At 47.7% G+C, this 24,878-nt stretch overlaps 1 protein-coding gene across 5 annotated transcripts; it reads left to right on the top strand.

The window, feature by feature from the left end:
* The first annotated feature begins 1,825 nt into the window (after positions 1 to 1,825).
* Positions 1,826 to 20,834, top strand: AMMECR1L (AMMECR1 like). Of its 5 annotated transcripts, none has more exons than XM_089916928.1 (9): positions 1,826 to 2,159; positions 3,674 to 3,783; positions 5,167 to 8,990; positions 11,768 to 12,212; positions 14,252 to 14,362; positions 14,664 to 14,778; positions 15,435 to 15,525; positions 17,038 to 17,134; positions 18,823 to 20,834. In XM_089916928.1, exons 4-9 carry the CDS (start codon positions 11,806 to 11,808, stop codon positions 18,932 to 18,934), a joined length of 933 nt encoding a protein of 310 aa, XP_089773054.1. In that variant the 5' UTR covers positions 1,826 to 2,159; positions 3,674 to 3,783; positions 5,167 to 8,990; positions 11,768 to 11,805; the 3' UTR covers positions 18,935 to 20,834. The 5 variants fall into 5 exon arrangements, with proteins under 5 accessions (XP_089773054.1, XP_089773052.1, XP_022446249.1 ...); XM_089916926.1 differs by having other exon boundaries at positions 5,156 to 8,990; XM_022590541.2 differs by lacking the exon at positions 5,167 to 8,990 and having other exon boundaries at positions 1,828 to 2,159.
* Positions 20,835 to 24,878: the final 4,044 nt, after the last annotated feature.

The following is a 24,878-nucleotide window of genomic DNA, read 5'->3' as shown; positions in this document are numbered from 1 at the left end:
AGGCAAGGTTTGTTTTTGTTTTGAGAGTGTTTCAAATCCAACTTGGTTCCATCATTTACCTCCTGGCAGCCTGATAACCAGGGAGCAGTAACTCCCTTATCTGTGGGCTGTTTAATGACAACACAGTACCACCCTGGGAGCAATAGCCTAAGGCCCTTTTCCAGATGCCATGTTTTAAGACTTTGAGCTGGAAAGACCTTCACTACGTGAAATTTATTCTGATTATTTAAAGTCAGGATTTGGTCTTCTAATTCAGAAACAAACAAATGAACTCTGGCTTGCTGCCTCCTGCATTTCTGGCTCTAGGCCATGTGATCATCTAATTTGTAGTTTTTCAGGCCGACAGAGGCTAGAAACTGGCCAGTGTGGGCCTCAACAGCAGATAAGCTCATCAAGACTGTGACAGGAATTATGAAGACTGCTATAGGTGGCTTTAAAAAAAAATCGACCTCCCGTTCTGCAAAAGGCATCATTGTCTCTTTCTTCCACTGCTGTGCTTTGCCAGGCTCTCTGTGAGTCCCAGGTCCAAGAGGCACCAGTCACTCTCGGTGTTTGCTGCCTACAGGTAATTATGCTAAAAGTCTTGTAGTAGTAGATCTTATTATGCTTTAGTACATTATGCATTCCAGAGCAGAAGGTTTTTGCTGGAAAGCTTCACTGTTAGATATGATTTGCATTTTTTACTAGGTACTTTTCTTTGCTCCTTGAAGACAAACACGTTAAGGATTCCTTTGTGCATAAACAGAACCGTGGGGTTGAGTGTGTGTTCTTAACAAGACTGGCAATACTTTAAAATAGGGCATGCCTTTACTGCAGGGCCTAAACGGTTTGTTTGGAGTGGTTAGGGTGAGGGAGAAGGGCAGAAATAAAAGACTTTCAGGGCAAATCCATCTGTAATTAAAATAAAAACGTTAAGTCGTCAAATCAAATAGCAAGGATTTGAAAGTAAAATGATTTACTCCTAATTTTTAAAAACTGAGTTTTTTTGTAGTGCTCTGTTTGAGGCTCTTGCCCTGCTATAGTGCTGAGGGATGTGTTTAGTCGACCTATTGAATTAAGCCTGTACTGTGGGTAATTCCACCTGAGTCGTCTCCAGGCTGGGGACGCACAGGGTCAAGTCAGAGAGGTGGGCTCCTGGCACCACCCGGGTGTAGTTTGCCCCTTCCCGTCCACGAGGAGGCTGGCCTGGAGGCCGAGCCTGGAACACCTCCCCGCAGGCCTGGCCGGAGCCAGTGGGTCAGCTGCATTTAAAGCTGGTCTGAGCTGCGCCTTCCTGGCTGCTTTCGAAGGCTGCGGCCCGGTCGGGGTAAGCGGCGCGAGCGTGAGCGCTCGGGAAGAAAAGCCGTGGGCAGGTGAGTGTTGGGTCCTAACGCGGGAGAGGGCGGAGCAGCGAGGCCGGGACACCCCGGCTGGCGTCCCGAGCCGGCACCTGGGCCGCGTCGCGGACAATGCCGCCCTGCCGGCCACACTACAATTCCCGGCGCGCTCTGCGCTCGCTCGCAGAAGCCAAGGCGGCCCGGCGTGCACTGCGCCGGCCGGCCTGACAGCCGGGCGCTCCGCTCGGCCCGCTCAGTGACCTGGGTCGGGGGAGAAACCAGCTGGCCAGCCTCCTCTCGGTGCCTCACTGCCTGGCATTCTTTATTCCAACTGCCGGGGACTCGGCCCGCAGACTGGGAAGCAGCCTCCTAAATACAATCCCGTAGAGTCGGCGCCAGCCAATAAAGTGCGCGGAGTCAGGCCACGTGACAATAGCGGGGTGGTGCTCCGGTGGCTCCCTAATCTCTATGGTTTTGGCGACTCGCTAGAGGGCGTGTGGACCACTGGAGGACTCCCTACATTCTTCCTCCATTACCTCACTGCCTCCGGTGGCTGCTGGGATACCGGAAGACTCGGGTCCCGGCTCGGCTCAGTCCTCCAGCTGCCCCGGGGAATACCTTTAGCAATTCTTTCCTACCGCTACCGCCGCCCCGCCGCTTCCTCCTCCGCCCGCCCCCCGCCGGCCTTCTTGGCCCCGCCCCGTCCGCGCCGCGCGTTTGGCCCGCCCGCGGCCCGCTTCTCTCGGGAGCCCCCACCCAGGTGCATGGCTCCATGAAGCAGGAGGAGGAGGCAGAGCGCGAGAGGTTCCGTCTGCCCCGGCTGCGTCTGGGCCAGGAGGAAAGGTGGGAAACTCGGTCCGCGTCGCTCCCTCCTCCCCCGTGCCCGCCGGGCCGGCCTCCCTCCAGCTGCCGCCGTGCGCGCCGGGCCTCCTCACCCCGGGGCGACCGGAGGGGCCGGGGAGCGGGTCCCCCCGGGCTCGGGAAGAGGGTCCCGGGACAGCGTTGGGGGGAGCTCCCGGGCGGCGGTGAAAGGAGGGGGCAGGCGGGGCCTGCGGGCCGCGTGTGTCCGCCGGGAGCAGGGGGGTCAGGAGGCGTGCTGGGGAGGGGGGTGGGCGGACGCCCCTGCCCCCGGGCCGCGAGGCGAGGCCGGGCGAGGCTCCAGCTCCTTTCTGCACTCCCTCCAGGAAGCAGTCTCGGGTCGTGTAAAGTTTGGTGGTCTCCGGCGCCGCCTGGCGGCCCTCGCCCCCAGTCCCACCGCCCCCTCCCCCGCCCGACGTCTGGATTCCACCCCCGCGGCTCGGCCCTCGCTGCCCTACCAGTCGCTGGGTCGTCCCACCACTACTCCCGGCGCCGCACGCTCTCCTTCCACCCCCTTTTCCTTACCATTCACCTTTCTTTCTGCCTGTTTGGTCCCTCCCCACTCTGGCCTCTCCTCTCCCCACTGTATCTCGCCCTTTCCTTGCTGAACTCTCTTTCACACGCACGCTTTCGCCTCTTCTTCTTCTCTTTCTTCCCAACTCCTCCCTCATTCTGTCTTTCCTTATCCACCCAGAGTCCCCGTTTCCACCATCCCTCCACCTGACACTCTTGTGGGTTTTATGCCTCCCTGCTTCCCAGGCTGTGAGCTTTGCCCTTCATTCCTCGCCCTCCTCCATCCGCTGTCCTGATCTGAACTCCTCACTTTGCCACACTCCCTCACCCTTATCCCTCTGGGCCTATCCTCTTTCACTGTCCTCTCCTAGGATAGAGTGGGTGGGGCCTGGAGTCTCCTGTTTACATCTTTGGGAATAACTCACATCTCTACTTCTGGGGGGGTGGGGAGAGTTGGTGAAGAGATTACGAAGAGATTTATGCCAGCCGAAGAGTATGATGGGTGACTCTTACCTACAGTTATCATCTCCACCTGGGATAACAAGATGGCCTGGCCTCAGGACCCTGGCATGCTGTCCAGTAATCTTTCAGCACCATCTTTGCAGAGGATTTGGGAATCTGTTTGTATTCTGAAGCCAGTGGAGAACCTTAAATGGTGTATCTTGGCCTGAGAACAAGTTTTGATCTAAATTAGTGGTGGAGGAAGTTTTAATGTGTGTTTTATGTTCAGGTTCAATAAAACCTTTGATCCCCCCGTCCTCCCTTCTTGGTGATGGCACCAGGGATGAGATGATTTTGTGCATGGGGTTGCCCTTACTGCCTTATATTTAGATTTTGAAATGTTTTGAATTAAAGAAAGCCTTTTCCTTAGCTTTTTTTTTTCTTTCTAGAAATTGCTCTGTTGAGTTGTAGTTTTTCAGAAACCATCTCTTACCCCGGCACTGCCTTGATTTTGTTCATTCACTGCACCTGCATTTCCATCTTAGGTACAGGAAGAAGGAATGGAATCGGAAGGAAGAAAATTCATTTCAGAGGCAAAATAGCTCCCCTCCTCTGTTATAGCTGTTCCCCTGGCAATACAAACTTTCTGCTTTCAGTGAGTATTACCTTGGACATACTTAGACTAGAATTTTGTTGCTTTTGCTCTCTTTTTTCGTTTTAGGCCTGTGCTAGGACTTTAGGATGTAGGTTTACTTTGTTCGCTTCTGTTATTCTGCTTCCATGAGGGTGTCCTAAAGCTGATGAATCCTTCCACTTGATCTCTTTATATGTAAAGATAAATTTATTTTCCATAATCCCATTAGAGTGACCTAGATGGTGGTGTAGTATTACCCTTACCCTTCGCGTACATAAGGTCCTCATCCCACCGCTTCCCAAATTATGCATTTTTTAAAGACAAAGATCATAACTTGTAGGTTAATGCAGTTCCTGTCAAGGTCAGTTATTGGGTGTCTTCCACATGGGTATAATCTTCAGAGATTTATGGAACATTTTGCCCTGAATCTGCTAGGGTGATACTGTTTTCTTAAAAATAATTAAAAGTCTACACGTAAACCAAGTTCTGGAAAAATTTTTATTACTGCTGCGTTCCCCTCAAATGTGTTAATAACGGTATGCAAACACTTGTAAGAGAGTTTTCCAGATTGCTTCGCATCTTACTGGAGGCTCACAGCCACTCTGTGAGGAAGGCAGAGGACAAATATTTTCATTTTACAAATGAAAGAACCAAGGCCTAGAAGGATCTGGCACCCTGCCATAGCTCACAGAGTAAAGGGAGGGGATCTAAAAAGAAAACAGAGCATCTGACTCCTTGTGGTCATGTTTATCCTTAAGCTAAGTTGACATGAAAGTGTATAGTACTGTGTATTTTTCTAAATCTGTAAATTTTAAAAGCAATTGTATAGGTAGATCTCTTTTTCGCAGGGAAAATTTTCACACAGCAAATGTTTTGGATGTTTATGTGTGTATGATGGGCTTTCGTGTAGAAATGATTATTTGAAATGATGACCAGAATGTTTGTGGGTCTTTCATCTGTTTCTTGGAATTGTTCCATAATAAGTAGGCCAGAATTATAGCTCAGGTGCCGTTTCACTGCTCAAATAATGATTAAATTGAATTTCAGTTCAACTCTGTGTCACAAAGGAAACAGCAGCCTGTTCCCTTCTGCGTAAAGCTTGGTTTGAATAGACATCCGGACAGTAAATAATAACAGAAGAAAATACAGAGACCCCTTTTTTCTTTGCTTTTTGCCTACCTTCCAAATCCATTTTCTATGTTATAAGGTCATGCCCCCGCATAGGCTGTTTTGAGGCTTCAAAAGATGACTCTCTCTCTCTTTTTTTTTCCACCTCCAGGCTTTTCTAGATGTTTTAATCTGGTTATTGTTGGAAATCTAACTACTTTGACTCAGTAGTTCTGTTAGTACTCAGTATATATCAAGATATCTGTAATAACAACAACAAATTTAGTTTCTTTTTAGTGTATGGCTGCAAGCTTAAAAGAGGACCCTTGTAGAACAGAACTGTGCACAACTCTCAACCCAATATTCCTTATATTTTCTGGCGTCGCACAATGAAAAAAACAGTGGATGACTTATTAGAAGCATGTCTCTCCAAAGAGGAAAAGCATCAAGGTCATTAGAGTAATAACCCCATGTTAATAATATGATCTTTTAATGTATTTACAAAACAGAAGTAGAGTCACGGTTGTAGAACACAAACTTACGGTTACCAGGGGAGAAGCGGGGGAGGGGTAACTTGGGAGATTGGGATGGACACGTACCCACTACTATATGTAAAACAGATAACTAGTAAGAACCTACTGTACAGCACAGGGAAGTCTACTCAGTGCTCTGTAATGACCTACATGGGAAAAGAAGCTAAAAAAAAATGAGTGGATATATGCCTATGTATAACTGATTCACTTTGCTCTACATCTGAAACTAACATGACATTGTAAATCAACTATACTCCAATAAAAATTTTTTAAAAATAATATCTTTGAGCCTACATGGTAGTTCTTAATAGAATTTTATTATGAGGACATTTATCCCTCTAGAAATTGTAAGAACTCAGAGCTATGTTATTTATATAACAAACCCTACTTCTGTCGGTAAAGGCAGTCCTAGTATTAGTAATAGCAGATGCTTTAATGAGTAGTAGTTCTGTGCCAGAGAAGTGCTAGATGCTTTTCATGTCTTAGTGAATTGCTCACAGCTAAGCCCTTTGTGGTAGCAGGAGCCCAGGTCCACAGAGATGTGACAGCCTGCCTGAGTTTGTACCTGGTAAGTCAGATTGGGGATTTGAGCCTAGACAGTGACCCCAAAGCCTGGGCTGTGTCCTCCGAAGATGGGAGCTGCTCTGGGAAGGCACCAGCTTGTTGTTTTCAGTGGACTTAGGAGCCTTGGAAGGGACCCCTAGCAAGGGAGGAAGGCCCTCCTGCCCAGCCAGCCACGTCTGTCAGGGTGTCCTCACATCCTCCCCTCAGTACTGGTCTCCACACCTTGTTTATGTTTATAACATCAGCAATTTATGAGACATCATTTGTATTAACTCCTTTTTTTAAAATTTTTATTGGAGTATAGTTGTGTATTAACCCCTGAAATCGTAAATTGCCCTCCAGACAAATAATGCTCCCTTGGGTAGCTCTTAAAGCGCCCCATCTTTGATAAAGAAAAGAAAATTCTTTTCAAGTGCAGTTTAGAAATTAGGTGTGTCCTTTGGAAGGAAAGCCTTGAGCAACCTACAGTTAAACAGCACCCGCGGCCAAGTCTAGGACTGACCAGTTACTGTGTTTTAGCCAAGAAGCCAGCTACCACCATAAACCAAACCAAGAAGTTAATGTAGGGGATATTTGACATGTTTTTTAGAATGAATTGTCCACGTTGGCTCTCCACCTTGCTATGAATTAAACCATTCCTTGGTTTGGGCTGAGTAGAGCTGATGTTGTGTTTTGGTTTGGTTTTGGTTTTGGTTTTTTTGGCCACACCCCGAGGCTTGCGGGATCTTAGGTCCCCAGCCAGGGATCGAACCCAGGCCTCAGCAGTGATAGTGCCGGGTCCTAACCACTGGACTGCCAGGGAATTCCCTGAGTTGACATTGTTGATAATAATAGATACTTGTACTTTGGTCACTTTCAGCTTCTGACACACTCAACAGTCAGCACCTCACAGTGAAACAAGAGTATCTAAAAGTCAGGTTGTGCCATAAATATTCTTTTTATTAGAAAGGCTAACTTAAATGGAATTGCTGGGAGATCTGTAGATAAGATTGTTGGTGTGTGTACCATGTGCAAGGCACTGTGTTAGGTGTTGCGAAAGAAAAAACACAAATGCGGCTCGGCCTCTGAGACTAAAGGTGTTGGTGAGTTCATTGCTGGCTGGAATTTAAGTGGCTTTGTAGGCCACTGGGCCCAGATCAACAACACACTGCTCAGCTTTCCCACAGAGGGGGCCGGAGAGGTGCCTTTGTTGTGCACCCTCGTGAAGGCCAGGACCCCTTGAATACTGCATGTCAGGTAAAGGGTGTGGTGACTTTTTCAACACTGAGAGGAACTTTACTTCATTTGACACTTGCTAGGTTAGGCGGTCTTAAGAGGTAAAACAGTGATTCCTGTTATTTCCTCCAGCTTTTTGTGGAAGTGTGGGTATTGTCTCCATCTGGTGGAAATCCAGTTTTAACTAGTTCTTTTTCATTGTTCGTTCTAAAGTGGACAGACAGTAGGAAAATGACATCACTGCCATTGGCCCTTAAAGTGGCCCTTGAGTTTAGCTTTGAAAGAGTAACCAACTGAAGGCTCCGAAGGGTCTTAGTGATATATGTGTTTACAAAGCAAGGGTTTTTGCCTGATTCCAGTTACTTCAGATGAACCAGCTTGACAGGAGTAACATTTATTTACTCCTACTATGATCAGTATACCATTGCTGGTAGTTTCTATGAGGTTTGGGGGAAGAGTGAGAACAAATGCACACAGTCCTAAAAGAGGTAGACTGTGCCGTTGGGGTATTTGTTTTTAGCCGGTCAGACAGCAGGTTAGTCTGTTGTATTGAAATGCTATTACTCTGAGGGATCTCACACTGTGCCCTCAGAAGCCGAGCGGTTGGAGAAATGAATGTGTCTTTGGTCGTTGTAGGACAGTCCTGGGAGCCGAGTCTGGGACACTTAGCTGTGGTGAGATGCCCACTTTGTTGGAGTGGGGTTAGGAGAGTCTCACTTTAAAGAGGAACTTGATGAACTCGATAGGTTGAGGTTGATATGGTAAGTGCAAGTACTCACTGCCAGCACCTTCAGTCTTTCCTGTCGTTCGCTTAACGTTTGCTTGACGCTGACAGATAGGTAAAATACTGGTCCCTTTAAAAACAAACCTTAAAAATTCAGTAGGAGGTGGGGAGATGGAGTAAGTAGGCTGCATATGTTTGAAATTTTCTATAGATTTAAATTTATGGAAATTTTTTTTTTTTTTTTTTTTTTTGCGGTACGCGGGCCTCTCACTGCTGTGGCCTCTCCCACCGCGGAGCACAGGCTCCGGACGCGCAGGCTCAGCGGCCACGGCTCACGGGCCCAGCCGCTCCGCGGCATGCAGGATCCTCCCGGAGCGGGGCACGAACCCGCGTCCACTGCATCAGCAGGTGGACTCTCAACCACTGCACCACCAGGGAAGCCCTATGGAACAAATTTTTAAAGAAATGCCTTCTAATATATTTTTGAGGCAGAAGGTCTCTAACTCTGCCTTTGGTCACTAACTGAGAATATCTATTGAATTGTTTGCTTAGTGGCCTCCAGAGAAAGCTCGGGCCTAAGGAACCACAAGATTTGGGTGTGTTCTACTGATTGCAAATCGTAGTTGGGGAGGGGGAATTGTTAAATGTATTCTCTTGGTGTCAGTTGTGATCATGCCCCACTGCAGATCGGTGATTGTACGTGATGTGTAGGCAGAACCTTCCTAGGCTTGAGCTCACCTGCCTTGGCATGGTTTGAAAATCCCTTCTATTGCTCTGTTGTAGGATGTTTCACAGTCAGGTAGCTGATAGCACCTGCAGAGAAACACCTGAGTTGCCACTATCTCATGACATTTCGCCCTTCGTTCAGGTGTGCTTTGGTGTAAGGCGAATGAGGAAAGATTTCTTTTTTTAACCTATTTTATCCCTCCTCTTTGCCTCTTTGAATTTTGGGACTCTCTAGAGGCAGAGCCTCAGGGCCCTGTTGGTGCTGTTAAAACTCTAGCTCTCGAGAGATGGTCCCTCTGCTTCATTCAACACGTGTCCTAAACCCCCTGCACACAGTTATGCGCAAGGTGGAAAGTCAGGTAAGAGCTCAGAGGGCAGTGCCATCCCTTGTGGAGTCAAGGGACAGTGGCGGGGTACTGATGACTGTCAGCGGGATGGCGGAGATACTGGCTTTGGGCTTAGGTTTTTTTTTTTCCCTGCTCCATTTTTGTTGGCAAGATTTTGCAAACTATTCTTTTAGTTTTTAGTATACCCTTGATTTTTTTTCTTTTTTTTAAATCATGCCCTTAGGAAAGGGACTGAATCCAATGGATATTATTGGCAGGCCTCATTCTTCTTTGTGGTTTGGTGGGAAGACCCAGGCTTTGGAGTCTTACAGAGGGATTGTGGTCCAAATCCTGACTCTGCCACTTAGCGGCAGTCTGGCTTTGGGCAGTTTATCTTGCTCATTAAACCTAAGTTTCCTCTTTTGTAAAATGATGGTAACGTTGTCCTCCTTGCTGAGTGGTTTTGAGGATTCAGTGAAATCCTGTTTAAAGAGCACCTGTTCGGTGCTCTAAGCCCTGAGTGCCCAGGGAAGTCCTGGCCTTCCGGAAGTTTCCATCCTGGTGGGAGCAGACGATAAGCCCAGATGATAAGAGCAGCTGACTCTATGCCAGACGCTGTATGGAAGCAGCTGACACATATTAAACTCAGTTCTCCTAACAGCCCCATGAGGCACGTGCTCCTGTTATTCCCAGTTTGAGGGAACTGAGGCATAGAGAGGTTAATCCTGGAGGAATCAGGATTTGAACGCAGGCCATTTGACTCTGGAGGCAGCATTTTTTTTTTTTCTTTTCGTACGCGGGCCTCTCACTGTTGTGGCCTCTCCCGCTGCAGAGCACAGGCTCGGGAAGCGCAGGCTCAGCGGCTCAGCGGCCATGGCTCCCAGCAGCTTGTGGGATTCTCCTAGACCGGGGCACGAACCCATGTCCCCTGCATCGGCAGGCGGACTCTCAACCACTGCGTGGAGGCAGCATTTTTAACCGAGATCTTCTGCTCCCTCTCTCAACAGTCCGAACAAGGCAGTGATATCCGTGCTCAGAAACAATCTAGTCATTGGAGGTTTTACTGCATCACGTGCGTGAGGCTTTCTCAAAAAGAAGCCCCTGTTTCAGGCCAGACATTGAAGCACGCAAGCTGTTATTCCTCTGCTAGAGACAACTTTCATCTTCCAAAGAACTGTCTTAGATACAAAAATGTGTGTTTGTTAGGGGTCAGCATACATCAAGAACATAAGCAATATTTGTGAAATTTTTGTATCTCATTCAACCTAAAGTGGCAGGTTGTTTTTGTAGAAATTACGGCATTGCAAACGGGTACTTGCATATCTAATTTGATGTAGAAGGTTGTAGAATTTACAATCAAAATACTACACAGTAGGGCAGTGCCTAAAAGGCAATTGTGTGCTACGTGTTGAAACCACAGGGAAAATTTTAGGTAGGGATTATATATATTTTTTTGAGTGGGAGGGCTACAACTAACAGGTAATGACTTGAGGAAAAACAAAGTGTACTTTTCTCAAGTCAGCAGAATTTTACAAACTTTGGTATTATCAACATTGAAATAACTAGGATCGCTTTTCCTGAGCCTGCTGTTTACAGACACAGACAACAGAAAGGATCTTGATCATGTTATAACTATATATCTTCACCTTAGGCTTTTTCAGAAAAAGAATTTAGTGGAAAAAGATTCCTTCCTCCCCTGACTCAGTTGGGGCTCTCTGGTTTCCTGGGCCATCTGATGCCACATTTGGTTAAGCTGATGGCTTTGCATCTGTCTGCCTTGCTATGACAGGGCAGAAATGGCTACCTCACAAAAGGGCTGTGAAGCTTGGGTCATTTGTGTGAATAAAGGTTTCTGCTAGGTTGTAGCTTTTTTTTGAATGGGGTCTTGAAAGGACAAAAGTGTAGAACTTGGAGTGAGTTCAGAGGAGAACCAAAGAAAATGAGTAAGACTGCGCAGGACAGCTGTGAGGACGGAAAGGTGGGAGGGGAGCCCGGTGTTAGAAAGCGTGCTCTCGTCAGAACAGCTGCTGCCTTTCATCTTCACAGAGGTCCGGGGCTAAAATTACACAGAGAAATTGAGGTTAGTGATGAGGAAAATGCGGAAAGGATGTGGTTAACAAGGAAAAGCCGGGCTTCCCTGGTGGCGCAGTGGTTGAGCGTCCGCCTGCCGATGCAGGGGACGCGGGTTCGTGCCCCGGTCCGGGAAGATCCCACATGACGCGGAGCGGCTGGGCCCGTGAGCCACGGCCGCTGAGCCTGCGCGTCCGGAGCCTGTGCTCCGCAACGGGAGAGGCCGCAGCAGTGAGAGGCCCGCGTACCGCCAAAAAAAAACAAGGAAAAGCATGAAAGTTTCTCTGGGGTTCTTTAAAAATAGGGTGGTTCAGTTTGGAGCCTCTAAAAAGGTAGAGAAAGCGTCCTTATGAGGCACCTGACAGGTCAAGTGCAGTCTTCCAGTCGGTCTTGAAGCGTCCCCGTTCAGCTGCACGCTGGCTGCCACCCCACCCTTCTTTCTGCCCAGGGAGTCCTGGGCAAGAGGGAGCTGCTTGTGGCCTGCCTCCGTCCGTGGCGATGATAACCTTTATGGAAAATGGAAAACAGCTCCCCCTGAGGAAGAGGTTAGGCGCCTTCGGTCTGGAACTCAGGGTCTCTTCTAGCCCACTGGTCTGCCACCCTTTGCAACCAATGTGACCTGGGCAAGAAAGAATTTGATGGCTCCTACCCTCTCCATGGAGACCCTTTCTCTTTGAATTTTGTGTTCTCCTTGCGGCTAACCATTTGAGTTAATGCTTGCATGTTCTCTTCTGGGTTAGGGTTCCGCAGCATTCCAGACCTCAAGCACTGGTTCAGGATGGGAAAAAGACGCTGCGTCCCCCCACTGGAGCCCAAGCTGGCAGCAGGCTGTTGTGGGGTTAAGAAGCCTAAGCTGTCTGCAGGTGGGACGCACGGTCACGGGAGCCAGTCCACAGCCGTCCCCGGCTCCAGCGCGGGGCCTCTTCAGAACCACCAGCATGTGGACGGCGGCGGTGGTCGCGAGAACGTGTCGGACTTAACTCTGGGACCTGGAAACCCTCCCATCACACGGATGAACCCCGCATCGGGAGCGCTGAGCCCTCTCCCCAGGCCCAATGGAACTGCCAGCACCACCAAGAATCTGGTGGTGACCGCAGAGATGTGCTGCTACTGCTTCGACGTCCTCTACTGTCACCTCTACGGCTTCCCACAGCCACGCCTTCCTAGATTCACCAATGACCCCTAGTGAGTAAAGCGGTCGCGTGTCGGGGATGGTGAGAAAGGCATGACGCCTCTGTCGGGGGCATTCTCTTGAGAGAGTCTGCTACTTACAAAAAGCTTAACATGATTTGGGCAAAGGTTGTTGGGAATAGGATGATGAGAAATGTGCAGCCAATGTCTAGAACATTCATTGGGCTCAGTAATGGAAGGGTACTAGGCTGTGTTTGCAGGAGTGGTTGGCTTGTCAAAGTAATGTTCCGGGAATCAGGAGGGTTTCGTTCTTGGTCTTCTGTTGGTTCAAATGGCAGTGGGTAGGTCATTTAACCTCTCACGTGGAGAAGTCACACCATTGTGGACCCGAGCACCGTTGAAGCCCAAGTGACCTGCCAGTGTCTGGGTGCCAGGTGGGAGACTAGGAGCTCATTTAGTGGGAGCTGAGATGCTCTTAACAAGGGTCCCCTCACTTGGTTCATTGTCAGTCCCATGGGGCTGCCGGCACCCCACCAGGAATGTCAGAATTTGCTTTACTGTTTTTAGTTCAAGACTCCGTTATTTGTCCCAAGTCCCCTCGAGGTGTCAATGACTTTAATAAGGAATATGTGTAAAGGGTAAAGTCAAGTGAAGATGCTCATGCCAATGCTTTCTTTCTCAATTGGAAGCAGCTTTGAGGTGGCTTTAAAGAGCACTGCTGCTTTTTTATTTTTATTTTTTTAGGAGATGCTTTTAGAGCATTCACTGACTGATCATCATTCCTCGACTGTTAATGCCATACTGAGGCGGTGCATAGCCCCACTGGGCAGGGAATGGAGGAGTATGAAGAAACAGTCCTTGCTCTCGGAAGACTTGAGTTGGCAGATCACACACAGAAGCTAAATAGTGTTCACACACCGTCTGGGCAGAGGTGGAGAGGAAGTTACTCCTGTGATTGTGTCAGAGGAGAAGAAATGCAGAGAAAAATGTGCTCACTCTTTAGGGAAGTATTGCCGTGCGATACCGTGAACAGAAAAATCCTGACTGAGTCGGTGGAGAGGCTAAGCCTTGATCTGAGTGGGATCAGGTGTGTCCCTTGCAGGAGAGGGACATGGGTTTGGAAGAGTAGGTGGTGGCCGCAGCAGTGTAGGGTGTGGAGACAGTGGAATTCTCGAAGGGTTTTTGAGCAGGTTTTGGAACATTAACTTTGGCTGGTGGTGTTCAGGTGTTTTCCTGGAAGGAAAAGATGGGTAGGTGGGAGATCCTGCTTTGTAATAATGATCAAAGTTAGATAACTTAAAAAATTTAAGTTGCTTTTCAGAAGTGTTAACTCAAGAATCAAAGAGGTAAGGGCATAGGACTATGGAGGAATTTCAGGAAGAGGGGACAGCCCTGTAACCTCTGCCTAAAACATCTGTCAGCGTCAATCGGATGTAGGCTAATGCAGCATGACTTGGGCCTAGAAAGTGGTTAACTTCTGCTAAGAATAAGCTTTTTATTTTATCTTAGCGGCGCCACTTGGCTTGCGGGATCCTCGTTTCCCCACCAGGGATCGGACCCGAGCCCTCGGCAGTGAAAGCGCAGAGTCCTAACCCCTGGACTGCCGCGGAATTCCCCAAGAACAAGCTTTCTTGAGGAGACTTTTTCTTTTTTTCTGGAATTTATGAGCAGGAGAGGCAGAAATAATGATGGGCACGATGTGGGGTTGAGCGGAGAAGGTGTGCAGGCCCCGTGTGTCTTCATGAAGGTGGAACTGGGAGCATAGACACCTGAAAAGAGAGTAAACGAGGAGAAAGACATGGAGAACTAGAAGAAGAAAGAAAGAGTTGAGTCCTGGGCAGAGGAAGAAGAAAACGGCGCGTCCACGTGGTGGTAGAGTGGAGTGAGGCTGTGAGCAGGGGCCTTTCTTCTCGTGCCTCGTGGCGATTTCCTCTCCATTTACACCCTGGGGCTGCGCGGCTCGGAGAGGGCAGAGAGGGCAGAGCCTTTCAGACAGCCCGCGTCAGGAAACCATCCTTGAGGGGAAGAACAGATGAACGGGGATAGAGCCGAGGTTTTCTTCTTCCCTGATTGATGTGTGCTTGCTCTTTCAGTCCGCTCTTTGTGACGTGGAAGACGGGGCGGGACAAGCGGCTTCGTGGCTGCATTGGGACCTTCTCAGCCATGAATCTTCATTCAGGACTCAGGGAATACACGCTAACCAGGTAATGGCAACCGCACGTAAGACTGGTAGATGATTGGCAAGAAGGGAAAAAAAACTGCCTGTCTCTTCTGAGTGGTGAAGTCCGAGTGTTCTCTTTTGGATAATCAGGAAATGTAGGAATTAATCCGGTGAGTCACTTCCAGTCCAAGTGTAGGCAGTTAGTGGCGTCAGGTTGTTTGCAGCATGCTCGGGCTGATGGATAGTGGATGTTTTCTGCAGAGCTCAAGAGCCATAAGCGTTCGGCACACGATGTTGGCTCCCAACCCTGGAGCAGCCTCACTTGTGTTTTCTGTCCCCTCCAGTGCACTTAAGGACAGCCGATTCCCCCCCCTGACCCGAGAGGAGCTGCCTAAGCTTTTCTGCTCTGTCTCCCTCCTTACTAACTTTGAGGATGCCGGTGATTACCTGGACTGGGAGGTGAGAGCAGCCGCATTTGGAACTCTGCGTCTCTCGTTGCATTTGGGTTCGGGTTAGTACATGGTAACGTGTCTCCTTCATTGAGCGAGGGTCTGAGGATGTGAAAGCTGAGCTTGGGAGGAATTGCAGGCAACTTGGGTGACAGAAAAGGTGCTGCGGTATCAGAAGTAGGAAGAAATGGGAAGGCTTTCTTCTCCCATTCTTCCCAGTCTACTCTGTTGCACATCCTTTTCCCATGTCTAATAAGAAATAGGAATGGGGATAAAGGAGAACATTCCTGATTCTTTGTGGTAAGCCCTTATCAGGAGCCATGTGTGCAGAGTCAGGAGCCCAGATCAAAACCCTGTGGCATGTTCTCTTAATGGAGTAGATTAAAGGTGGAATATTCAAGATCTTTGGATGAACTGCTGAGAGAATTTATTTCTATAGCCTCCGTACTCTCAGAGAGGTGGCTGCACGTAGACTCTCACTTTCCCTAAAGCAGCAGTTTCTTTGGCTTCCATGCCTGAGAGAGAGAGTAAGTCATGAAAGGCAAGAGCCTCCCCTTTTCTCAGCCCTGGGTCAAGCTGGTCAGGGGGCAGTGTCGATTTATATGAGGATAATTGAAGTTCCATTAGAGTGAGTAAATGTCATTTACCGGTTGTGTGTTTTTGTAGGTTGGGGTCCATGGGATTCGAATTGAATTCGTCAATGAAAAAGGCGTCAAACGTACAGCCACATATTTACCTGAGGTCGCAAAGGAACAAGGTGAGTTGGACACATGGAATTTCCGTGAATGATACAGTTCACAGTGCTGCCAAGTAAAGGGCAGGAGAGTGGAGTGTGTTGCCTTTCAGCCTAACTGTGACTAAGGATGAGTGCCTTTCTTCCTCTCCCCATATCTATCAAGTTCTTAAAGAACGAGAAACCCCCCCAAAGATGCAGGAGCTGGGAAGAGAATAGGGGTAAAGACTTCCCGCGCCCAGCTGCTCGTTTCACGTACTTTCAGTGAGTAGTGGTATTTCTTGGGCCCCCAAAACTGCAGTGGTTAACTGTAGGGAAATTCCAGCAGTCAACTTGGTCATATTCTGGAGTTCATTGTAAAGGGAGGTTGCCCGTATTAGTGGGTTTTGACCTTCTGGTCGTGAGCTACTACACAGTGTGATAATTGGAAGAATGCAGAACATAATCTCTCCTGTGTTTTGAAAGAACTCAGTAGGTACTTAGTTCTTACAGTGGGACATGAAAGGTAGGAAATGGGTCAGGCAGGTTTTCTCTTTCAAAGCATAGTTAGAAGAATACCTTAAAATGCTGCTCGTGCAGTCTGGTGTATGACCCAGTTTTCTTTCTTTCTTGGAACTGGTCTGTGTTTTGAAAATAATATGTATCTGTTAGGTGTGAACCTGGCATAGAGAAAAATATCCGGTTCAGTGTATCAGTGAACTGATTATGTGGAGAGGGCTTGCCTTGTTGGTTCCCATCGTCGTTGTGTTTAAACTTTTTCAAAAGCAGTGAGGATATGGCATAAAAAGGAGGACGCCTTTTAACCGCTTCATTGAGATCATAAATCTGGCATTTCTGTCCAAGGAGGCACACCAGGAGTTACTTCCTAAGAGTGAGATGTGATGATAATGTAGGTAAATAATCAAGCACTTTTGCCGTTTGAAAACTGGTTGGGAAAATTTAAAAATCAAGGCACCTACTGCAGTAATTTAGGGGGTTCTCTTTGGTTTTCAATTCGATATACTTGGTTATATCTGTTGAAAATGTTTCAAGAACAACACAGCAGTAGACGTGTGAACACCTTCCCAGCCTTCCCAAAGGAATAGTTTCCTTCCTGCTGTCAAGTCTCTGTAGTAGAAAACGACTCCTAGAAATCATCGAAACGAAGGAAGGCCACACGAAGGAATACAAGCGCAGAGTATGAATTCTCTCTTCTCCCAGAACAGCCCTGGTTACAGCACTAGGCCTACAGGCTGGTCTACGCTGGGACCATGTTTGCTCCTAGATAGTTATACTGGGATCGTATCTGACAGGAAAGACTCAGAAGCAGGGGGTCTGGGGACAGCCGTTAGTGACGTGTGTCGGGCGTCATCTCACATCTCGGATTCTCCTTGGACCGCCAGTGAGGCAGACGGGGCTCCAGGGACGTGGGGCAGTGCCCAGGCTTGCTCCGCCCGCAGCAGACCGGGCTGCTTCTGTTCTGTCACTGTGGTGTCAGAGCACGGCCCGTTCTTGTGTCGCTGTGCGCTGACCTCAGTGTGCCTGCCTTCTCCTCAGACTGGGATCAGATCCAGACGATAGATTCCTTGCTCAGGAAAGGTGGCTTTAAGGCTCCAATTACCAGTGAATTCAGAAAAACCATCAAACTCACCAGGTAAGCCACTGTCTTATTTTCCTTGTCGTTTTAATTCACTTGGGGTTGGATGGAGGATACTTTTGACAGACAGGGGAAGAGAAAAATTTTCTCTGTTAATGTCTCTAAACCGAAGAGGTATGGGTGAGGTTGAAGCTCTGAGGAAGCAGTGGCAGCAAAGGCAGAGACTCCCCAGCATCCTGGGCGTGTCCACGGCTAAGCTGCTAGCACAGTGGGAGCAGAGTAGCCGCTGAGCAGGTCGTGGGTGTCTTTGTCAGACCCACTTGCTGGGAGGCTGAGCGGGAAGGCTGAAGGCAGGAGAAAAGGCTCTCAGTACAGAAGTCTAGGGTCAGTTGAAGTCATCACATGTAGTCAGGTGGCCTGTTGATGGAATAGTTCTAAGGAAACGCCTCTGCCTGTTTGCAGCTAATACTTCTACGGGGAGGCTGCCTAGTGTAGGAAAATATGCATGGACTGGACTCTGAATCCCAGCTCCACCACTTCCTAGCTGTGTGACCTGGGCCAGTTTTTCCACCTCTCAGAGCAGAAAAAAAAAAATTTCCTGTCTGTAAGAGGTGAATGATAATGCCTTGGGGTCGTTTCAGGGTGTGGTAAGGTAATGTATGAAGAAGTTCTAGTTCAGGGCCAGGCAACATTGTAGTAGGTGGTCAGTAGATGTCAGTCCTCTTCCCATCCCTACTGAACTCGGAAGCACTGAAAGATTTAGCTTCTGTGGGGTTTCTGTGGACCTCCGTTGGCCCGTTCATCCGTGAAATGCTGAATAATCAATATCGTAACCTCACAGGTCTATTTGGAAGAGAACCCCGTGTTTTTGAAATGCTTTGGATTCCAAAAAAGAGAAAAATCTTCAAATACAAAGCATTATTATTATCATTATTATTATAATTTATTTGAACAGCCATTTCCCTGTCAAAATTCAGGAATAATCACCTTGCAGTGGAGGAGTGGTTACAGTGGGAAAGAGATGGCTCTGGGTAAGGATTGTCACACCCAGCTCCTGTGGTCTGTAGTAGGCTCCATAGGTTCGTAACACCCCATGCTTCGCATCCTGACTCATGGCTCTTTCCAGAGCAAGGCCAAAGTGCTATGAATTCTGTTCTGATGACCCTGTGATATGATATGGCATATTCATCTGGAAAGTGAGACCCATCCTCTATAGCCCCAGGATCTTTTAACCTGCTTCGTCAGAATTTGACCCAGAATTAGGTATCTGTGCCCCTTTTAGTTTATAAATAACTTGTTTGTTGCTTTTCTGCAAGTTGAGGTTGCATTTCTGTCAAATTTATCACATTTTAACCTGAAAGTAGATATGCGTTTTACACTGGGCATTGGTGCAGCCATCTTCCAGTCTGCTACCCGTGTAATTTGACCTTGAAATTCTTCCTCCAGACCCTAGTAGCAGATTGCCTAAGCGCAGCCTGGTGATAAGCATATGAAGTGTTTAAAGGTGGGATGTGCAGAAAACAGATTCTCAGGGGTGAATTGTGAGTGTGCTTTTCCATCTCGTTCATTTGTAATAACAACATGTTCTCTTGTGCTGTCGTCTTTCATTCTCTGTAAGTAAGATTGCTCTTGGTCTTCCATTTTATTCTTTCAAAATGTGGGATAAGCTTTTGGTTTTCTCTGCCGCGTGACTACCAAATGAAGTGTCTGGGGTTCCTAATACCCTTTCCTGTTTCCTTACACAGGTACCGAAGTGAGAAGGTGACAATCAGTTATGCAGAATATATTGCTTCTCGACAGCACTGTTTCCAGAATGGCGCTCTTCATGCCCCGCCCCTCTACAATCATTACTCCTGACACACGGCTGCATGACCAGTCCCACCCCCCCGTGGCCACCAATGGCTATGACATCATTGGAGCAGATGCCTCCTCTTCCTGGTCCAGTTACTTTTATTACTGCACCATTTTATGATGCTAGCTTCCGTTGCCAAGTCTGCCTCCAGCTGACTGAGGGGGGCGGGGTTACATCGAATGAAACAGAACTTGAGGGGCCCAAGCCTTATCTCAGCCTTTCCTCAGTATGGGGTTCCGTTGGATTGGGGCTCCTCCATGACTAGTGAGAATTCCGTGTGGGTTCAGAAGACCTTGGCTGCAGGTGCCGCTGGTGATTTGCTGCCCGTGTGTTGGCCACTCAGTGGAAGCTGGAATTGATGGTCCATGAAGGCTTAGCCCACACACACCCCTGCAGCCTCCCCAGATCGAGTAGGTGTATTCCCCCTGGCAGTCTGGGCAACGGAGACCAACAAGAAACGTTTTTAGGTTGTTTTAAATTCCTTTTTTTAAACTTCCAGCGTATAGCGTACCACGAGTTGATCTCAACCTCCATGCTTCGTAAGTGGACGCCATGTTAGGGTCGAACGTGGGCACCACGAGTCGTTTGCGGCTCCTGGACAGAGACCCACCTCAAGATCGGAAGCCCTTTGGATGGCGTTGCAGATCTCATTGCTCAGTTAGCCTCAAAGGTTTTAATTCTCATCCCACTATCAGTTGGATTTTCTGGCACTCTTCCTGCATTGAGTCTCCTGGTATTGAACAGAGCGCTGTGGTGTAGCCTGCAGAGGAATGGACTGGGATGCCCGCGGGAGGTCCTGACGGCATCGCTGCGTGCAGTGTCGAGGGAGAGACCTCTTCCTTACCACCCGGCTACCTCACTCCTCTACTGGTGGCAGTGCCTATAGCTGGATCTAGGTTCTCAGAGGGCGGAGGTGTTCAGACAAGCACTTGGGTCGGGCTCTAGAAGGGCACGTCGGCACAGGAGAGAATCCAGGGTCTCTAAGCTGTTTTTCTGTTCAGGCAAACATCCTGAGAGACCTTTAAGCAGAGGAGTTCCTTTTTCTAGTTTGCCTGTAGAAGTGGGAAAACTGTTGCTGTTACAGTCCTTACAGGACTTTAGAACAAAGCTGTGTCATTAAACAAGGTGAATCTTTATCTTGCCTAACATGCCGGGAATCTTCACCCCACCATGGCAGAGTTCCAAATAGCTCATTTTATTCTAGGTCATTCATACTCTCATGTGGCATATTTCCCTTTCTCGTTGTTGCTGATTCCAAATACCTGTCAGCAAGTTTCTCCTCCCTCTTGCCTGTTCTTCACTCATATGGTGGCAAAGTTCATAGAAGCTGGGGACTTGGAAGACGCTTTGAAAACATGGTCACAGAGGCACTGCTGAAATGATTCACAGGAAGAGGTGGCCACTTGGAAGAAAGGACCCTACGGGTGATACACTGGTTTTCAGCAACGTGTTTAGAGAACTCTTGACGCGGATTGGGTGTCAACCCAGTGAACACAATGTCTTGATTTAATTTATTTTTAATGTTTATGTGGTAGTGGTGTGGCTTTCCGAAAATGGGCAGATGTTCAAGTCAGAGGGTCTTTGGGGTTTGCTTCTGCCAGGAACGGGGGAGGGGGAGCAGAGGCACAATCTGAGGAACGACACACGTGCCATTCTAGGCATAGTTGTCTCGTTTCTTGAAGAGATGGGTAAGGGTGAGCAGGTGAGCTCGGCACCGTCCTCTGCTGTTGGCGAGGGTGTGGAACGGGCAAGGGAAGCGCCGGCTGACGTCTGGATGCGCGGGCTGGGCTCCTGCACGCCGCCGCCTTCCCCTCGCGGTGTTCGTGAAAACAGGCTCCCAAAGAGGAAGGGATTGTTTCGTGATTTCCTGCTGCTGAGAATAATAAATGTCTTGTTGCAAATAAATGTGACGGCAGTTACTCTTAGGTGCCATGGATCGATGTCAGGGTGGTCAGCAGCTCTGGACTAAACCGCCCACCTCCAATTTGTACAACAGTATTGATACATAGGGCTACACTCATTCCTGTTCAAGTCTTCTATGTTGAAAGTTGTGTTTAATTTCTAAAGTTTAAAAAAAGCAAAAAAAATGGTGCTAAACTTTCACCCCTGAGCACGCTCAGTGAGACTGGTCATGCAAGCATTTTCAGTGCCATGCTCTTTCAAGCCTATTTTTTCTCGTAGAAATGTTGCCCTATTTGTCTTCCCCAACGTATAGTATGTTTTTTATTTTATTGAGGGTGGGGTAGGATACCTGCCATTTAAGAAAATGAACAGAAGATTTTAAAACCCAGGAAATGGGGGGGGGCGGAAATCAGTGCACAAGAATTGGGGCTCCTGAAGCCCAGCGCCACACTGACGAGGGCTCCGTGGGCTCTCTTCACTTTCTGGAGTGAAGAAGCCTGACTCCCTGCACATTCCCTCACGCCCCCATCCAGGCCCAGCAGTGGAGATGCTCGAGGTCCTCTTGCCTTGGCGAGGGGACTCAGGAGTCGACCGAGGAAAACTGTTTGGCCCCGTGAGGAATGGCACTGTCAGTGTCTGTCCCGAATGGAGCCTAGTCAGGAAGTGGCCTGGAAGTATACGGTCAAGGTCACCTCCTGAAGATGTATGGCAGGTGGCTCTCAGGAAAAATACTAAGTCTGGATCATCCACGTGGCAGCTTTGCGTAGGGAGATGACAGCTCCGAACTGGAACTGACCTGCCTTCCACGTGCTTGACCACAGCAGTGATGAGGGCGGCCAGTCCGCGTAGTGGGAGTGGTGGGTTTGAAGAGAAGGGAAGGTTTTTCTGCTCGGTGTTTCCTTCGTCCTTGGGCTGCTCAAGCTGAACAGTAACCACTGTTTTCAAGGAACCAGCTCCACCTTGGCTGGTTTGGTTCGGAGTTCGTTTCATCCCTAGCTGTGAGTGCCTTTTGGTCTGGAAGGTTGGCTTGTCTCATAATACCCACAGCTAGGACATTCTCTGTAATTTCGAATTGTCCTTGTTCTCCATTAACTAAAAGAGAATGTCTGATCACTAGAGTTCGTCGGTGTTGGATTGTTTCCACTGTGAGGTTCTTAAACTTTTTCGCTTCATGATATTAAAAAGCAACTCATGTTAGAGACCCTTTCAACATGAAAGGTTTGTAGTTGAGACATTACATATATTTTATTGTTTATAATAAATATCATCTGTACAAAAGTCCTGGGTGTTAATTTTAATATTTGCACAAGATGTTTTCCATGATATGTTAACACCTAAAATTTCACTAACTGTTGATGTTATTTTCTATTGAGATTCTGGAGCCTAGGGAGCTATTTGTTCTTTTTGTTTATTTTCATTCTTATTTCCCTGAAGCAAGAGACTTTGTATGGCCTTCAGTGCAAAGACTTTAGACCAATTCTTTGTATTACACTTGGTTGCCTCTTGGCTATATAACTTCTGAGTGCAAATCATTGAACTCTTTAACAAAGTATTGTAGAGAATAAATCATAATGGGTAAAAATTGTTCTTTGTCTTGCCTCTTTTTTTTTGAATAGTAGTAATAGTCATTTAAAAAATTTTTTTTAAATTTTATTTATTTTTGGCTGCATTGGGTCTTCATTGCTGCGCGAGGGCTTTTCTCTAGTTGCAGCACGCGGGCTTCTCATTGCGGTGGCTTCTCCCGTTGCGGAGCACAGGCTCCAGGAGCGTGGGCCTCAGCACTTGTGGACGCGGGCTTCAGAGCGCAGGCTCAGTAGTTGTGGCGCCCAGGCTTAGTTGCTCCGCGGCACGTGGGATCCCCCCGGACCAGGGCTGGAACCCGTGTCCCCTGCACTGGCAGGCAGAGTCCCAACCACTGTGCCACCAGGGAAGCCCCTAGTCATTTTATTTTTAAAGACAGCCAACCAGATCATATTTATTCAGCCTGCATGTTTTTGTGTGGTGTTCATGATACCCAATAACCTTGCACTTTTATTTATTATTTTTTATGTAACGCCATTATATAAAAATGCCATTGGTTTTTTTGAGCCAACTTTTCTGAACTAAGGTTTGTGAACCCTTTAAAATTTGGATTTTTCTAGAAAGAAGGTTCATAGTTCTCATTAGGTTCTCCAGTGAAACTGACCTTGCCCAGAAAGCTACAACCTGAACTCGGGGGTGGAGGGGATGCTCAAATTTAAGATGTCATTTGGTGAGGTTAACCCAAACAAAGACCCTGGGACGTTGGTGTGGTCTGACCTAAAGGAAAATGTTTCTTGCTTTTGGATGGCCCAGAAAGGATGAGGTGCGTTTGGAGAAAATGGCAAGGAATAATTTTTCAAACCTTACAAACATCCATATGCTGATATTGTCAGTCTTGGTTTAAATTTTTATTTGCAAGGATGTAAATTTTTTTTTTTTTTTTTTGCGGTACGCGGGCCTCTCACCGTTGTGGCCTCTCCCGTTGCGGAGCACAGGCTCCGGACGCGCAGGCTCAGCGGCCATGGCTCACGGGCCCAGCCACTCCGCGGCATGTGGGATCTTCCCGGACCAGGGCACGAACCCGCGTCCCCTGCATCGGCAGGCGGACTCTCAACCACTGCGCCACCAGGGAAGCCCGTAAATTTTTTTTTTTAACATACCCAGTTCTGAAGCCCTTACAACTTGGCCACAGGTATACGCTGTCAGGGTTAGATGATAATTTTGGAAATAGATCACAACAACTGGTTAAACACAGACTTTGGTAATAACTCTGGGGTGTGTGAGAGGAATTCTGTTCCTTCAAGAGAAATTATAGTTCTAGAGATTAGTATTCCATATTTGCAGTTAAACAGCATGGAATTCCATTTTTTTTGTTTGTTTTTGGTGGTGGTAAAATATATATAACACAAAATTTGCCATTTTAAACTCATTCTGTTGTCTGAAACGTGAACTAAGCCATGTGGTCAGAGATCGGTGGTTCTTGTGAGACTGAGGGTGGAGGAAGTGCTGTAAAGCTGCTTCCAGATCAATCTAGGGTCTGTGACCTTGGCTTGAATATCTGCCTTTGAAAGGCACTCGCTGGGCTGGTTGAAGAACTTGACCCTGAGCCCATACAGTATAAAGAACCATAGTCGCTCTTGAGGAGCATAATGACCTCTTTCTCTGTATCCTTCCATATCTCTCATACCCCTTGCCACTTTCTGTCTTTTATGATGGAAGATAAGTCCAGATCTTGCATCAACTGCTCTTAGCTCCTTTTGGGGACAGCTCTAGGACTGATTCATCTTTTTAACCTCAGGGCTTTGCACTTAAGTATTTATGATGGTTTTCCTGAATGAAAATGTAGACAAACCAACCTATGAAACATCACTATGTGTTATTTGTTATTCTCCTTTCCTCTCTCTTCACCTGTTGACTTCTCTCCTGCTGTGTGTGTTGGGTATCCGGCTAGCCCTGGGGGCAGCCCATGGTAAGTCCAGTAAGTAGTAGTTGCTCTGTGAAGCCCTGTTGGATGGATAGATGAGAGAAAGGGGCCTACGCTGAGTTCAGGACCATTTCCCACACCCAGCTGCTGCACGTCCCCAGACTCCTCGGGACATCGGTCCACAGCTGTAATGAACTGTGTAGGAAAGCCCTTCAAGGCGGTAATAAGCTCTAACAATACTATATAACCTGCCATTAATTCACCGGATACATTTCTTCTGGAAATACAGATACAAGGCAAATTAACTTTGTGAAAATTATATTTTAAATCAAAGGAATACAGGTACATATTCTCGTCTGGTAATATCCTCATTCATTTTCTGTTAACAGAGTTCACATGATACCTAAACGTGGTTCACTCCGGAGCCAAGTAGTGCACTGTGATTATTTCCTTCATTGTACAGCCATCTGTTTTCTCTCAAGTTGGAAACTTTTTCATTTGCTTACTTATCTTTTTTTTTTTGCGGTTCGCGGGCCTCTCACTGTTGTGGCCTCTCCTGTTGCGGAGCACAGGCTCTGGACGCACAGGCTCAGCGGCCATGG

The sequence above is a fragment of the Delphinapterus leucas genome, chromosome 8, assembly GCF_059928025.1.
Source record: "Delphinapterus leucas isolate spDelLeu-1000000601 "Yukka" chromosome 8, BTC_Dleu_Yukka2, whole genome shotgun sequence".
Taxonomy (NCBI): domain Eukaryota; kingdom Metazoa; phylum Chordata; class Mammalia; order Artiodactyla; family Monodontidae; genus Delphinapterus; species Delphinapterus leucas.
Note: the sequence above shows the minus strand (reverse complement) of the source record. Positions and strands in the feature narration are given on the sequence as shown.

Coding starts and splice junctions, on each gene's coding strand:
- AMMECR1L (XM_089916929.1), top strand. CDS start 11,806: ATGGGAAAAAGACGCTGCGTCCCCCCACTGGAGCCCAAGCTGGCAGCA. Junction 14,779..15,434: donor GTGATTACCTGGACTGGGAG/GTGAGAGCAGCC, acceptor GTGTTTTTGTAG/GTTGGGGTCCATGGGATTCG. Junction 17,135..18,822: donor AAAACCATCAAACTCACCAG/GTAAGCCACTGT, acceptor TTCCTTACACAG/GTACCGAAGTGAGAAGGTGA.